The 16660-nt window shown below is 47.3% G+C and overlaps 2 protein-coding genes across 2 annotated transcripts in view; one reads left to right on the top strand and one right to left on the bottom strand.

The window, feature by feature from the left end:
• The window catches only part of LOC142821469 (uncharacterized), an 82763-nt gene extending 70936 nt beyond the window's left edge, over positions 1 to 11827 (bottom strand). The window contains exons 1-4 of the mRNA XM_075912468.1: positions 11346 to 11827; positions 9786 to 9851; positions 4170 to 4283; positions 1209 to 3693 (exon numbers count right to left, since the gene is read on the bottom strand). Of these exons, the coding sequence (XP_075768583.1) occupies positions 1209 to 3693; positions 4170 to 4283; positions 9786 to 9851; positions 11346 to 11775 (3095 nt within the window). The 5' untranslated portion in view covers positions 11776 to 11827. The remainder of the gene's footprint in view (positions 1 to 1208; positions 3694 to 4169; positions 4284 to 9785; positions 9852 to 11345) is intronic.
• Positions 11828 to 12056: 229 nt separating this feature from the next.
• Positions 12057 to 14204, top strand: LOC142821606 (uncharacterized). The gene has a single exon (XM_075913104.1). It carries the CDS (start codon positions 12057 to 12059, stop codon positions 14202 to 14204), a length of 2148 nt encoding a protein of 715 aa, XP_075769219.1.
• The last annotated feature ends 2456 nt before the right edge of the window (positions 14205 to 16660 follow it).

Here is a 16660-nt window from a genome sequence, read left to right as displayed (position 1 = left end):
AGAGAGAAATCAAATTAGCTCTAATCAAGACCCTTACAATGCCTCCCATCTCAAATTCATGGATACTCCTAGTCTGTCACAATTTGTCATGTAAACCCTTATCTTTGTCACAGTTTGCCTTGTAGACTCCTCCACTCAAGTTCTCATGTGGCTTTGTTCTGTAAAATTTACTTCTAGCACTCCTGGGGTGAACAGAAGTCTCAGAGTGCTTCTGCTGAGACTTTGATATGTTAAAGAAAAACAATCCACACCTGAGCTGTCTGAACTTACTGTATAAAGATTCCCTGAATCTGTCTGTCAGGGCTGCTGCTTCACTCTTGGAAGTGACAGCCTGCATGCATGCATCATAAAGTTTTCTCTTCTAAGTTTCTTTCCTGCCTCACTGATTTGACCTCCGGCCTCGAACCCTTCTGGGGGCTCTGTACCCCAGGGGAGCGAGATTTCCCCCTCACAGGGGGATCCCAGCTGGGGCAGGAAGGGAGAAGAAGAACTTGAGGCAGTCACAGGGAACATCTGAAAAAGTTTGTATCTGTTTCTTCTCCCACCTATGGCCCAGCAGCCAGGGCTGCAGCTGGCAGGAGAGGTGATGAGGATCACACACGTACACCTGGGCTGTGTCTAGACTGGCCAGTTTTTCCAGAAAATCAGCCACTTTTCTGGAAAAACTTGCCAGCTGTCTACACTGGCCGCTTGAATTTCCGCAAGAACACTGACGATCTCATGTAAGATTATCAGTGTTCTTGCGGAAATACTATGCTGCTTCCGTTCGGGCAAAAGCCCTCTTGTGCAAATCATTTGCACAAGAGGGCCAGTGTAGACAGCACAGTACTGTTTTGCACAGAAAAGCCCCGATGGCTAAAATGGCGATCAGGGCTTTTTTGCTCAAAAGCGCGTCTAGATTGGCACTGATGCTTTTCCGCAAAAAGTGCTTTTGCAGAAAAGCGTCTATGCCAATCTAGATGCTCTTTTCCGAAAACGCTTTTAACAGAAAACTTTTCCGTTAAAAGCATTTCCGAAAAATCATGCCAGTCTAGACGTAGCCCTGGGGTTTACTCAGACCAGGCAGAGCCAGAGGGCCAGCTGTCTCCTCACCCCACAGCTGGACAGCTGAAAACCTGGGACCCAAATCTCACTCATCTGTTTGTGGAATAAGGCAGGGCACTTAGAGACTTTCCCTTGGCCATAAAGCAGTCTCTAATGCCCAGTGCTAATGCAATCTAAGAGGTTTCTTCCCTGGGGGATTTGCTGATGCAGGAGTTGTGTGGATTCTCTGATGCCTAGTAAGGTGTGAGGTGCGCCCAAAGCTTTTCCCACAGTCAAAGCACTTATATGGTCTCTCACCTGTGTGGGTTCTCTCATGTACAGTCAGGTCTGATCGTTGAGTGAAACCTTTCCCACACTCATGGCATTTATATGGTCTCTCTCCTGTGTGGGTTCTCTCATGTCTAATGAGGGCTGATCGTTCAGTGAAACCTTTCCCACATTCCTGGCATTTATATGGTCTCTCTACAGTATGGTTTCCTCCATTGTCAGTAAGATCACTGAAACCTTTCCCACACTCATGGCATTTAAATGGGCTCTCCCCTGTGTGCGCACTCTGATGCATAATAAGGTATGAAGTCTGACTGAAGCTTTTCCCACAGTCAAAGCACTTCCCTGGTCTCTTTCCTGTGTGGGTTCTCTCATGGACAGTAAGGGTTGATTGCATTATGAAACCTTTCCCACATTCATGGCATTTATATGGTCTCTCTCCTGTGTGGATTCTCTCATGGACAGTAAGGGCTGATCGTACAGTGAAACCTTTCCCACATTCATGGCATTTATATGGTCTCTCTCCTGTGTGGGTTCTCTCATGGACAGTAAGGGCTGATCGCATAGTGAAACCTTTCCCACATTCATGACATGTATATGGTCTTGCTCCTGTGTGGATTCTCTCATGGACAGTAAGGGCTGATCGCATTGTGAAACCTTTCCCACATTCATGGCATTCATATGGTCTCTCTCCTGTGTGGGTTCTCTTATGGACAGTAAGGGCTGATCGTACAGTGAAATCTTTCCCACATTCTTGGCATTTATATGGTCTCTCTCCTGTGTGGGTCCTCTCATGGACAGTAAGGGCTGATCGCATAGTGAAATCTTTCCCACATTCATGGCATTTATATGGTCTTGCTCCTGTGTGGATTCTCTCATGTATAGTAAGGGCTGATTGATCAGTGTAATCTTTCCCACACTCATGGCATTTATATGGTCTCTCTCCAGAGTGGGTTCTCTCATGGACAGTAAGGGCTGATTGATCAATGTAATCTTTCCCACATTGATGACATTTATATGGTCTCTCTCCTGTGTGTACTCTCTGATGCATAATAAGGTAAGAACTCTGACTGAAGTTTTTCCCGCAGTCAAAGCACTTGTATGGCCTCTCGCCAGTGTGGGTTCTCTCATGTCTAATGAGTGCCGATCGCATAGTGAAACCTTTCCCACATTTATGGCATTGGTATGGTCTCTCTCCTGTGTGGGTTCTTTCATGGAGAGTAAGTGATGATCGCATAGTGAAACCTTTCCCACATTCATGGCATTTATATGGCCTCTCTCCTGTGTGGGCTCTCTCATGTGTAACGAGGACTGATTGCCTAGTGAAACCTTTTCCACATTCATGGCATTTATATGGTCTCTCTCCAGTGTGGGTTCTCTCATGTCTAAGAAGGGCTGATGGCTCAGTGAAAGCCTTCCCACACTCATGGCATGTATATGGTCTCTCTCCTGTGTGGGTTCTCTCATGGACAGTAAGAGCTGATCGTACTATGAAACCTTTCCCACATTCATGGCATTTATATGGTCTCTCTCCTGTGTGGGTTCTCTCATGGACAGTAAGGGCTGATCGCATATTGAAATCTTTCCCACATTCATGGCATTTATAAGGTCTTTCCCCTGTGTGCACTCCTTGATGGATAATAAGGTGTGAACTCTGACTGAAGCTTTTCCCACACTGATGGCACTTATATGGTCTCTCTCCTGTGTGGGTTCCCACATGTCTAAGAAGGGCTGATCGCTCAGTAAAACCTTTCCCACACTTGTGGCATTTATATGGCCTCTCTCCTGTGTGGATTCTCTGATGTAAAATAAGGTTTGACCTCTGAGAGTTTTCCCCACATTCCAAGCATCTATATGGCCTCTCTCCAGTGTGGGTTTGTTGTTGTCTATTAAGATTTGATATCAAAGTGAAGCTTTTCCCACACTCAAAGCATTTATGGGATTTCTCTCCCATAGGGATAATGTCATGTTCAATACGGGATGACAGTTCAGTCAAAGCTTTTCCACTCTCAAGGTACTTGCAGAATCTCTCTCCTGAGTGCCCTATCTGGGGCAGATTAAGGCCTGACTTCTCACTGAATTTTTCCCCACAGTCTGAGTATTCACAGGATTTCTTTCCATTGCAATTTGACTGCTGGGCTGGAGTTTCCTTGAGATCTCTGGATCCTCCCCCACATTCAATGGATTGCTCCACTTTCCTGCTTGGATTGTTCTTCAGCTGCTTCTCTGACCTGTGTCGACTTTGCCAGGCTTCCCCTTGTTGTACACTCTGGGAAAAATCCCCTTCAGCTTCTTCCACAAATGTTCCTTGAGATTCTACCAGTTCAGAACCTTCCTGCTGTTGATTCTCCTCATTGTTCTCCCTCACTGTACTAGCACCTGCTGGGAGAGAGAGAATCCAGGTAGGAGTCACTATCTGTTGCAGGGCAGAAAGAACCAACAGGGGAATCCCAAAGACAGAAAGCACTGCACAATTTCTTGGATCTGGACTTCCAACACTCCGGTCATCTGAAGAAGTGGGTTGTGCCCACGATACCAACATGTTTTGTTAGTCTCTAAGGTGCTACTGGACTATTTGTTGTTTTTTAAGCACAATAGTAGTTCGGTAGACTGAGACATCGGATTCTGTCTCCACAACTCTCAGAAACTCCCAGGGAAGGAAAAGTAGGGAAGGAACTCCTGACTGACAACAGGATGGCTGTAGAGTTATGGCAGATATTTGCCAGGGTGATACCTGCAGCCCTACCTGGGATACATGGGGCGGAAGTAAGAACTTTTGTTTACTGCTCATTTTGGGGAGTCTCAGCTTTTCCTGCACTTACTGGAAGGTTTCTGTGTCAGTTTCCCTGACTCCTCACCTGTGTAGATGCATCTCTGGATCTCCATTTCTTTGGAGTGCTGGAGATATTGGACCCACAGCTCTTCCCCTTGTTCCAGCCAAGCGATTAGGTCAGGTTTCGGAATGAAGAATCCTGTACAAAAGTGAAATCAGTCAAGGTTAAGGCACAAAGAGTCTGGGCAGAGCATGTGTCACAAGGAACATTCCCTGAGCTCAGTATGATCCTACATAGGATTGGGGTAACTCAGACATCTTGTTCTCCCTCACTGTCCTAGCACCTACTGGGAGGGAGAGAATCCAGGCAGGAGTCACTCTCTGGTGCTGGGCAGAAAGAACCAACAGGGGAATACCAAAGACAGAAAGGGGACAGAATGGGGTGGGGGAATGTGATGAAGTTGAGATTGTATTCACTCTGTTTGCTTTCTTGTGTTGCATGTGATTTCTACTGCCCTGTAATAACCCCATGTGTGTGCCTCAGTTCCCTGGGCACTGCACCACTATCTAGATGACAATGGGAATTACTCACTGAGGGAGGATAAACAGGCCAGCATGTTCACAATGGCCCAGGCTTATTGTAATCTGAGCCTGGGAGGGGTGTGAGTCCAGGTGACACCATATGCAAAGGAAGCTTGTCAAAGGCTTGAGGTGGGGCTGGTTGCAGCCAGGGATGAACTGTGGAGGGTGAAAGTGAGTCTTGCTGGCTTGGGGGCAGATCCCTTGGCTCTGGGCCCCCTTCTCCCCAAAATGGATTGTACTTACTCCTCCAAGTTCCTGTGCTAACAATAGTGATAGAAATGTAGCCGTGTTTGTCTGGTGTAGCTGAATCAAAAAACAGGACTATGTAGCACTTTAAAGACTAATAAGATGGTTTATTAGGTGATGAGCTTTCGTGGGCCAGACCCACTTCCTCTCACGGGTCTGGCCCACAAAAGCTCATCACCTAATAAACCATCTTGTTAGTCTTTAAAGTGCTACATCGTCCTGTTTTTTGACTGTGCTAACAAGTCTGTTCTAGGAATGCTAAGACGTGGGTATATAACTAATCATGCAATCAATAGAATTGTTATCAACTACATGATTAGTTTATAAGGGATGAAGTGTGCTCAGATTCAGGTTGTGCCAGTCTGGGAGGTACCCCTGCAGCAGCTCTGCAGTTTAAATACAGGCTGGCTGTGTCTACACTGCACCCCTTTTCCGGAAAAGGGATGCAGATGAGACAAGTCGGAATTGCAAATGAAGCAGGGGATTTAAATATCCCCCACTTCATTTGTATAAACATGGCTGCCGCTTTTTTCCAGCTCGGGGCTTTGCTGGAAAAAAGCGCCAGTCTAGACGGGGATCTTTCGGAAAATAAAGCCTTTTCCGAAAGGTCCCTTATTCCTGATTTTAAAGATCCCCGTCTAGACTGGCGCTTTTTTCCGGCAAAGCCCCGAGCCGGAAAAAAGCGGCAGCCATGTTTATACAAATGAAGGGGGGATATTTAAATCCCCCGCTTCATTTGCAATTCTGACTTGTCTCATCTGCATCCCTTTTCCGGAAAAGGGGTCCAGTGTAGAGAGAGCCTAAGAGCTGGGCTTGCTCAGTCTCAACTCTCACCAGGTCTAGCAGCCAGTGTCCACAGGGGGTCCCAGCAGGAAGTTAAGATCCTCTGTGGACAGGAATTGCTGCTGGAGCAGTCCCTGCCCACGCTGAGCCTGGGCCTACTTCCTGGCAGCTTCCAATGGCCCCTTCACCCACACTGCTACCTGATAGCACCAGCTCCTGCTCCCCCGGTCTCCACTGCCTTTGAAATTTGAGTCTAGGCTTATCGGATAATCAACTACACACATTCCTAATCTGTTCCATGCTGTATCCCTGTGAAGTAATTAACTTGCTGTTCTACCTGCTGACTGACGCACAACTGGCTGTGGTGGGTGGTGCAGGGCTCAATGGCTCCCCACATCTCAGTGACAAAGAGTGTTGTCATACCCGCTCTAGTACACACACAGCTCTGGGGTTAAACTCTGGGCTATTTCAAAGGTAGGTGAACGGTGTGTGTAGGAGAAATAACGTAGGCGGGACAGTACCCTGCTTCTGGCCACTGAAAACTGGGAAGATGGGGATGAATTAGTATGTTCTTTAAGTGTCTGACACCCCTGTTCACCAGAAGGAAGCGTGGTGATGAACATTGTTGGGATATGTAAGAATTAATAGGTGTCTGGGAAGGCAATATAATCATGTAGGAATCTAGCTAGAGAAGGCATTGTGCTTTGAATATTTTTTTTTCCCCTTCATCCTTGCAGCCTGGAAAAATAAAGAGTCTGGCCAATGCAGGTATTGTCCTTTCTGATATATAAACATGCTCTTTCCCCTCATTCTTGCAGCTGAAGGATAAACTTAACTGTTATCAATATGACCCCTGCTGTTAAAGTCTGGTCTTTGTAAAGAGGTACATGCTTGAACACAGGTATACAAAAGGAGGGGACAAGTGAAACTGATTTGAACCCTGTTGTAAGGCCTGCAAAATGACAGTGAGGGGACAAATGATGACTGGAGGGAATTTGGTGCAAAGGGGCATGACCTGTATATGCATGCAATTGTAAGTGGTCAGTAAAAGGGGGGTAATTACCATGTAAGAAAGTACAAAAGACCTTGCCTTTTGTTTGGGCATTTGCAGAAACTTTGCAGAAACTTTTTTTCTCCTGAGTATCCTGGAGGTTTTTGCCCTGGAATGCATTCCTGAATAAAGCTGGTTGCTTAAGAAGGGTGTCTGGAATTGATTTGGTAGGGGTTTTGGGCCCCCATCCGAACCCTCGGATTAAATTCTCCGTCATTTATGGTGTCAGGAGCGGGATGGATCGGGACACCAGGCGATTGTGACGAGCCGGACTGGAGAGACTGAACAGAAAGGCGCCATACAAATCGGTAAGAGATCCGTGTTAAAAATCTCACTGTTCTGTTCCTCTCTCCTTGTCCTGAACGGCTGCTTTCACTGGCGGTAAGCGTCCACCCTATGTTAGAACATCCTTCCCAAGCAACTGTAAGTCTTTCTCTTTTCTTTTTCTTTATTTTTTTGGTTTTGAATAGGTTTTTGTTTAAAAGGGGACTGTGGGAAGACACAGAAACAGGGTCAGCTCAGGCTTGAAGCTGAGAGGAAGGCAGGTTAGTGCCGGATTGGAACTGTCTTATAGGTAATAGGACAGGGATTATGGGGAATAAAGGATCTAAGATAGATCCAAAAACCCCATTGGGTAAAATGCTGCAGATTTATAGCCAGCCAGGGAAATTGCCAGCAGGTCTTAAGCTCAGGAGGCTGGCAAAGCTCACACACGCGTGGAATGAATATACTTATGTAGAATCAGAATTGCAATTCCCAGTTCAAGGTACCTTTCAATTAGAGAAATTAAATTATTTAAAGGGTGTCTTAGAGTCCAGTCACCCCTCCCAGATGAATTATTGCCACCTCTGGGATGATCAAGCCTCTAAATTAAGAGATAAATCTATAATGGCTAGCCTAAAGGACTCAAATGAAAAACTGAAAAAACAATTGGCAGAAATAAAGGAGAAATCTGACTCCTCTAAAGTTTGTCCACCTCCGTACGTTCCTACACCAAGCGTGCCCAGCGGAATTTACCCATCCATCTCGAAACCACCAGCTCCGCTGCCAGACCCACCTGAAGATCTATTGGACCTGTGGGTCCCCAATTTCCCGGCTCCCCTTCCCACCGACCTGCCCCAGCATCACCAAATATTGCTTACCGATCATTCAGCTGCATCAGCCCAATTTAAATCCCCCGCACATACTCACACCTCTGCAGGGGCAGTGGGGAATGTCAACCTGGCCAATAAAACTTCAGACTGTGAGCATACTCAGAGTCCAGTAATTCTGAAGTAGTCAGAAGTCTCCTCAAAAATGCTGCAGCGGACATTGGCAAAAGACTTAAAGGACCTGGGGTTTGTTATAACTAAAATAGATCCCAAAAATAACTCAGTGACTATAAGTAATGAAGTAAATAAGGATGTGATTATTGAAGTTGGACCTAAAAGTTTTCCTGGACTGTTTAAAGAGAATATTAATCTTTTCCCACTAAGACAATTTCCTAATCCAGCAGGGGGCGCCCCAGCACTTATCCATGTCCCCTGGACACCTAATGACATCATGAATTTTAAGTTTACTCTCCCAAAAATAAGAGAGGATCCTGTGGGCTTGCAAAGGGAGTTGCGCCAGATTTTTGAAGTTTATCAGCCTACCCACAGAGACGTTGACATGCTACTCTCGGGAATAATAGAACCCCATGAGAAGCAAGCTCTTTACACCCAAGCAAGGCGAGGCCCTGGGGATACTTCTGTCCACCTGGGTGAGCAATGGCCCCAAGATTTGCCAGGAATTCCTGCTACTGCTGCAGAACGTACCGGGCTAGCAAATGACCGTACAGGTCTCCTGAATGCAATTACCGAAATGGTTCCAGTGCAAACTGATTGGTCTAAAGTATATAACTGCAAACAGAAGCCAGATGAAAGCCCTGTTGATTTTCAGGCAAGGCTCTTTGCAGCCATGAGAAAGTATAGCACCTTTAACCCAAATGATGCCAATATGCGCACTATGGTAGTAACCACCTTTGTGCAGAATTTAAGACCAGAAATTGGAGACAAGATTATTAATAATATGATTGGATGGAAAATGGAAACTACTGAGAAAATTTTGGAAGCTGCAACTCAGTTCTTTGACAACTTGCAAATAGAAAAACAAAAGAATAAGGAACTTAAAAATACCCTAATGGCACTACAAATACAAGATTTACAAGGCCACGGGCAACCAAAAGGTCAGAGGGAAGGCCTAAACAGACCCCGGCGTGGCCCCCAACCTAATGATGTGTGTAATTACTGTGGTGGGTTTGGCCATTGGAAAAATGAATGCCGTAAAAGACGACAAACTAGATTTAACCAGGGCCCCAACAGACAGTCCGGACCATCGTCACAAGGACAGAGGTGGCCCAATACTAACCCCTTTCCAGCAGGTGCACCCAACAGAGACTACCCTCCGGAGGACCGACAAAGGAGTAATCCGTTCTGACTATGCCCAGAGGTTACTGATAATACATTGCAATGCTCTCTGTTACCTTCTGTCTCTCTTTCTGCTACACCTGATGCCTTAGTTTCATTTTCCGTTAATGGAAACAAACATGAATTTCTAATTGATCCTGGTGCCTCTCTTTCCACAATAAGAGAGGATGAAGCTCCCAGTCTGGCCAGAACTGGAGAAATAGTAAATGCTGTGGGGGTGGGGGGAGTAAGTATACCCCATGCAATGAGTGAACCGTGTTCCTTAACCATTGGGCCTTTGACAGAGGAACATGCCTTTCTGTTATCTCCCAGTACGCCTGTAAACTTGATGGGTAGAGATCTGCTGTGTAAATTGAATGCTACAATTTATTGTTCCCCTGAAGGGGTCTTTGTTGATATACCCCATAATCAGGCACCAAATTTCCTCATGATGTTAACAACAGACGGACAAGGTATAAACCCAGACTCCAAACTGGAGAGTGTGGAGCTGGACCAGGTACCAACGTCTTTGTGGGCTTCTCACTCCAATGAAGTTGGGAAACTGTTAACAGCAGAGCCTGTACGGATCAGGTATAAACACGGCCGGCCTTACCCTCGAGTGTCTCAGTACCCCTTGTCCCAGGAAGCAGAGGAGGGCATAGCGCCTGTAATCTCCTCCCTGTTGGAACAAGGAGTGCTCATAAGAACACAGTCTGTGTGTAATACCCCAATACTTCCAGTCAAAAAGGAGGGGAAATTTGATGATCAAGGAAGACAGATCTATAGATTTGTGCAGGACCTAAGAGCTGTAAATCAGTTTGTTATCCCCAGATTTCCTGTGGTTCCTAATCCAGCAACAATATTGTCCTCTATCCCTGCAGGTGTTAAATGTTTCTCTGTCATAGATTTATGTTCAGCCTTCTTCTCCATTCCCACTGATAAGGATTCACAGTTTTTGTTTGCTTTTTCCTATAAAGGGGAGCAGCTGACCTGGACCAGACTTCCTCAAGGGTATACTGAAAGTCCCACCCTTTTCTCACAACTGTTAAAAAGGGACCTTGATTCAATTTCTTTGCCAAAAGAGTCTACCCTTGTTCAGTATGTTGATGATTTACTGATAGCCTCACCAAATCATGAAGCATGTAAAACAGATACTGTTCATTTGCTGTGTGAATTAGCAAAGAGGGGTCACAAAGCCTCCAAGGCAAAGCTCCAGTTCTGTAAAGCAGAGGTTAAATATTTGGGTCACCTCATATCCCAAGAAGGGCGAAAGCTTACTGATAAACGCATAACCTCTGTTCTTTCTCTCCCTCGCCCAGTAACTAAGAAACAGGTTCGGTCTCTCTTAGGTGCTGCTAGCTATTGCAGACAATGGATTCCTAATTTCTCTGGTCTTGTAAAACCCCTTGTATCTCTGACATGTGACAAGGTGAAGGATCCCGTCCCGTGGACAGAGGAGGAAGAAAAATCCTTTCAAAAAGTGAAAGCTGCTTTGGTCTCTCCACCCTCTCTTGGGCTCTCTGATTATGATAAACCCTTTACTCTTTTTTGCCACGAACAGGATCAGGTCGTTTCGGGAGTATTATGTCAGCCATTTGGAAATCGCCTTCGTCCTGTAGCTTATTTTAGTGCTCAGCTTGACCCAGTAGCAAAGGGTTTCCCCCCGTGTCTTAGAGCTGTAGCCGCACCTGCTGTACTATTAGAAAAAAGTCAATGCCTGTGGGAGGGTTTCGGGGTGCGATCACCCCCTGCCGGTCCGAGAGGGGGGTCTGAGGACCCCTTTGGTCCTCCTTTCGTTCTGCGTTGTCCCTGGACCACCGATGTGGGGTCCGGGCCCCTGGGGTGCGATCACCCCCTCCCAGCCGGAAGGGGGGGTCAGCGAACCCCGGGCCGTGAGTACCCGCCGAGTTTGGTCCCTGTCAGTTAGTGTGGCTGTCGGGTGCTGGACGCTCCCCATGTGGAGGGAGGGGGACCTGGTCCCGCCCTCTCTCCGGGTCTCAGCCCGGGGCCCTAAGCGCCGGGGCCACTAGCGCCCCGGCACGGTGGACGGGGGGGGGTGAGGATTCTCCCCCCTTTGTCACATCCACCCACGGTCGCCAGAAGCGCCCTGCCCCGGGCTCCTTCCTCCCTCCCGTTGGATCTGCCGGCCGATCCCCGTCGCCCGGGTGCCTACCTCGACTCGGCGGTCCGCGACATCCGATGTTCCGTCGGAGTCTCGGGGGTGAGTTCTCCGGCCCTGGCGTGCTCCTGTCCGTCCCGGTCCCTCCTGGCTCGGCGCGGCGGGGTCCGCCCGCCGTCTGGTGAGGGGCTGAGCACTCGCCAGGGGCAGTGGCTGTCCCGGAGGCCCCGGGACCAGCGCCGGGCTGGCAGCCGGGCTGTGTGGCGCTCACGCTCCGTCCTGCGGCGGGGGTTGCTCCTCCGCTGCCGCGAGGAGCCTGCGCCCTGCTTCTCCGGCGGCGGGCACTTTTAAACTGGCCCGCCGCGCCGGCCGCCACTCGGGGCCCCGCCCCTTCTGGGCACGTCCCCGCTGTCGGCCCTCGCCAGTGGCCGTGCGCTCTGGCCCCGCCTTCCCTGAGTGCGCCGGCGGGGGGTGAGCCGCCCATCAGCTGCCGGCACAGGCGCGGGGGAAGCGCCCCCACCTGCCGCCCCCGGCGGCTGGAGTTGCGGGGTTGCTGGGGGGTCTGGGGCTGGCCGGCAGAACCCCACCGGCGGGGACTCCGCTCGCCCCGCCCCCGGGAGAGTGACGGCCGGCGGGGGCTCCGCTCCCCCTGCCCCTGGTCAGGGGCCGGCCCATCACAGCCTGGTATTGGGTCACCACCTGACACTTGCTGTACCCCATGCAGTGCAAGCTTTGTTGAATAAGACTAAGACCCAGCATTTGTCAATGCAAAGACTGACTAACTATGAGAAAGCCCTTTTAGGAGCCCAGAATGTCTCTATAGTACGCTGTTCTACTTTAAATCCTGCCACCCTTTTTCCTAACCCTACTGATGGAGAGCCCCATGAGATGGAACCCCATGATTGTTTAGCATTGGTGGACCTCACTTGTACCCCACGATCTGATCTAAGGGACATTCCTTTGTCCAATCCTGATTTAGTGTATTACACTGATGGGTCATGTAAAAGGGATGAAAGGGGAAACCTTATAAGCGGGTATGCTGTTGTTTCTGATCATGCAATAATTGAAGCTCATTCTCTTCCAGGAATAAAAAGTGCACAAGCTGCTGAACTAATTGCTCTCACTCGTGCCTGTATTTTAGCTACTGATCAATCTGTTAACATTTATACTGATTCAATGTATACTTTTAATATCTGTCATTCTGTAGGTCAGATTTGGAAACATCAAGAATTCTTAACATCCTCGGGAAGTGCTATTTCTAATGGATCCCTTGTTAATGACCTCTTGCTTGCTATTCAATTACCTTTTGCTATTTCTATTATGCATTGCAGTGCTCATACTGATAAAACTGATACTGCATCAGTAGGAAACAGACGGGCAAATTTTGCAGCCAAGAATGCAGCTGCCTGTGGACCTCCTGCTCCATTTCAAATCCTGGTTGCTGTTTCTGTTCCCCTGACTCTAAATGATTTATCCCTGTTGCAATCTTGGGCACCTGAGAAGGAACGACACAATTGGTACAAAGCTAGGTGTCGTATTCAAGATAATAACATTTGGCTTTCACCAGACGGACGACCTGTGGCTCCTTCTACGTTGGTGTCCCACTTTGCTACCATTACCCATGGATTAGGACATATGAACAAAAGGGGGGTAGCAGACCAGATTCTGAAGCATTGGTATGCACCCGGGATTCACCAAGCTGCTGCTAAAATCAACAGCAATTGCGCTACTTGCCAAAAGTTCTCTACCCAGGGTGGAGAAAAGACTACTCTGAGTGCTCATACTTGGGCCTATGGACCCTTCCAATATTTGCAGATTGATTTTATAGAGTTAACCCTTTCCTGTGGGTTCAAGTATTGTCTGGTTATTGTATGTGTGTTCAGTGGTTGGGTGGAAGCTTTCCCTTGCCGCCGAGCGGACGCCACTACTGTGGTGAAGAAATTAGCTACTGAGGTGGTTCCCAGATTTGGAATCCCTTTAAAAATTGACTCGGATAAGGGAACCCATTTCACGGCCAAAATCCTGCAAGATCTGTGTAGAGCCCACCACATAGAACAACGATTCCATACTCCATATCATCCCCAAAGTTCAGGGCATGTTGAAAGGAAAAACCTCAATATCAAACGGAAGTTAAGCAAGATTATCTCTGATACTGGACTCAAGTGGCCACAGGCATTGCCCCTTGCCCTCATGCATATCCGAAATACCCCAAACCGCAAACATGGTCTCACCCCTCATGAAATCCTATTTGGGAGGCCAATTTTACTTGGATTTGAGCCTCCTGGAAAAATTAATCCTTCCCACTTGTCTGAATGTTATGATGAACTACTTCAATACTGTATACATCTGTCTAAAATTGCTTTTAGTCTCTCCTCTCAGGTTGCAGAAGCCTTACCTGTCCCAACTGATGTGCCTTGCCATGATGTGCAACCAAGAAACTGGGTCCTGATAAAAGAATTCCGGAGGAAAGACTGCCTATCTCCAAGGTGGAATGGTCCCTTCCAAGTCCTGCTGACTACCAACACGGCTGTGAAGGTAGCCGAGCGAGATTCTTGGATACACGCAAGCCACGTGCGCCGCACCGTTGACCCTCAGAAGTTGTGTCAATTTGCCTCTCCCGACATATTGTCTCCTACTAAACCTGTCAGCCCAGAGCCAGAAGAGAACAACTTTCTACCGCTTTCTGAGAAAGAAATTGAATCACTTCTCCTGAACGAGGCATATACATCATCGGAAATCAAAGACCTGGACCTCATTCACTACGCTCTAACTACAGGCCAGATCCCTTCTGGTCCTACTAGTCACGTTGACATTCCACAACAATCTGCACCCGACCTTGCCATTGACCCTACCAGCATTTTGTCAGAGGACGGTGGGTTTTCTACTTATAACCTCCGTCCGCGCAAGTGCTGAAAGGATTACAATCCCTGCACAATGGCTAAACTCTTGTTCCTCCTTTATATAGGCCTTATTTGGCTCCAAGGGGGGAATGGTATTGGTACTAACACCTTTCTGCAGCTGGCAGAAGGTATGGCACGAGCCGCAAACAAAACTAACTGTTGGGTGTGTGCCTGGGCACCACAAAGTGCGCATAGTGGATACCCAATAGGTGCCCTTCCATTAAACAAAACCGGACTAGTAAGTGATGCATTACTGGAACAAAATGACCAAACTGTGTGGTTCAATCAGACTGGGTGCATCCAATTATCATTCAGTGGTACAAGCCCCCTATGTAGGAATCTTACAGGTACCACCTTTGTCTGGAAATCAAGCTGCACACACATTATAACAAAGGTGAATGGGACACATGTATGGCATAATGGTTCCACTATGTCTACCACAAACCTTTGGTGCACCCTATTCAAACCAGAAATAACAACCATATGGGGAGGGACCACTAGTACAGACCTTTGCAAGGAAGGTAACACCACCTTTGGGAACCGAGCCATGATGATATATCAGTCTGACTCGTGGAACATGTATAATTATTGGTGGATATGCGGTAAATTTGCCTATAAAAGGCTTCCGCAGAATGCCTCAGGGTTTTGTTACCTCGGTCTTGTGATACCAGCTATGAGAATTGTTGACACTTTGCCACCAGGGCATATCAGGAATAAGCGGGATGGGTCTTGGGAGAAAGCATGGAACTGGATAGAACAAACTGCCCTTGCAGAAGCTGAAACTACCATTCCATGGGTAGGGCAGGCAAAAACAAATCATGATTTAAAAACAATGTCCCTGCTTATGGAAAAATTCATGAATACCACAGAAAGGGTATTAGGTGTGGTACAGGAAAATTTAAATGAATTAAGAATCTTTACCCAGCAAAACAGACTGGCTCTTGACTATCTACTAGCAGCTCAAGGAGGGGTATGTGGATTAATAGGCCCAGAGTGTTGTGTTAAAGTTTCTGATGTGAGTTCAAACCTAACCACAAGGATAAAGGAAATCCAAACATTGTCTGTCCAGACAAAAACATTTAGAGAGCAGTTGCAAAACTGGAATCCTTTGAATTGGTTGGGAATAGAGTTAAGCGAACTCATGAAGAAAGTGGTGGGAGGAATATTGATGTTCCTTGTCTTAATATGCTCTATATACATAATGATACAGCTAGCCTTATGCTGTATTAAAAGGTGCTTACAAAAGATAGAAAATGTAGCAGAAAGCAAAGTACAACAGATGCTTCTGCTAAATGTACAGAACCCTCCCAAGAAAGACTACAAAGACACTTGCACGTTTGAGGATGAATGGGAAAGGATGCTTCAGATTAATTGTGATCCACAAGTGGATCAAAGGGGGGAATGAAGGATAAACTTAACTGTTGTCAATATGACCCCTGCTGTTAAAGTCTGGTCTTTGTAAAGAGGTATGTGCTTGAACACAGGTATACAAAAGGAGGGGACAGGTGAAACTGGTTTGAACCTGTTGTAAGGCCTGCAAAATGACAGTGAGGGGACAAATGATGATTGGAGGGAATTTGGTGCAAAGGGGCATGACCTGTATATGCATGCAATTGTACGTGGTCAGTAAAAGGGGGGTAATTACCATGTAAGAAAGTACAAAAGACCTTGCCTTTTGTTTGGGCATTTGCAGAAACTTTGCAGAAACTTTTTTTCTCCTGAGTATCCTGGAGGTTTTTGCCCTGGAATGCATTCCTGAATAAAGCTGGTTGCTTAAGAAGGGTGTCTGGAATTGATTTGGTAGGGGTTTTGGGCCCCCATCCGAACCCTCGGATTAAATTCTCCGTCACAGCCTAGAAAGATAGTTGCACTGAACCGTGTCCTCTGTTTTGTCTCTTGCTTATTTTCACTTGCTCTGTAAGAATATTTTGAGGGACACATCCTTTGTAATCTCTGGAACCTGCTGGTTCAGGAAAGTGCAGAATGCAGGAAAGTGCTGTTCTAACTGAAAATCATATAAACAGTAAACAGGAGTGGGTATCATAATATTTATCACCTGCCTATTAATAATCATTGTATAGGAGTTAACATTACTAAATAGGGATTTAGGGCAGGGAGGAGAACCTCAGGCCTAGGAGCCAGATGTAGCACCTGGTTTGCTTGGATCCTGCCCCTGAATCTCAGCCCCCCCAGCATTGGGGAGCCTGCGCTGATGCTCCAGTTCCCCTGCTGGATCTACCACAGGGCTGGAGCACACAAAATTTACCAGGCTGAGCACCCTAGGCTCTGCTGTGTGAGGGGAATGTAGGGCATGTAAAGGGAAAGCCCTTCTCGGCTGGGGCCCACATCAGAGAGGAATTTTTCCCCTTTTGCTTCTCACTGATGTGCAGCCCCCATCTGATTTTTCTGTGGGTCAGTGGCCCCCAACCCAAAAAAGGTTCCCCACCCCTCATTTACTAAAATGGATAA

This window comes from Pelodiscus sinensis, chromosome 31 (genome assembly GCF_049634645.1).
Source record: "Pelodiscus sinensis isolate JC-2024 chromosome 31, ASM4963464v1, whole genome shotgun sequence".
Taxonomy (NCBI): domain Eukaryota; kingdom Metazoa; phylum Chordata; order Testudines; family Trionychidae; genus Pelodiscus; species Pelodiscus sinensis.
This window is presented reverse-complemented; position numbering and strand designations above follow the sequence as displayed.

Coding starts and splice junctions, on each gene's coding strand:
- LOC142821606 (XM_075913104.1), top strand. CDS start 12,057: ATGCAAAGACTGACTAACTATGAGAAAGCCCTTTTAGGAGCCCAGAAT.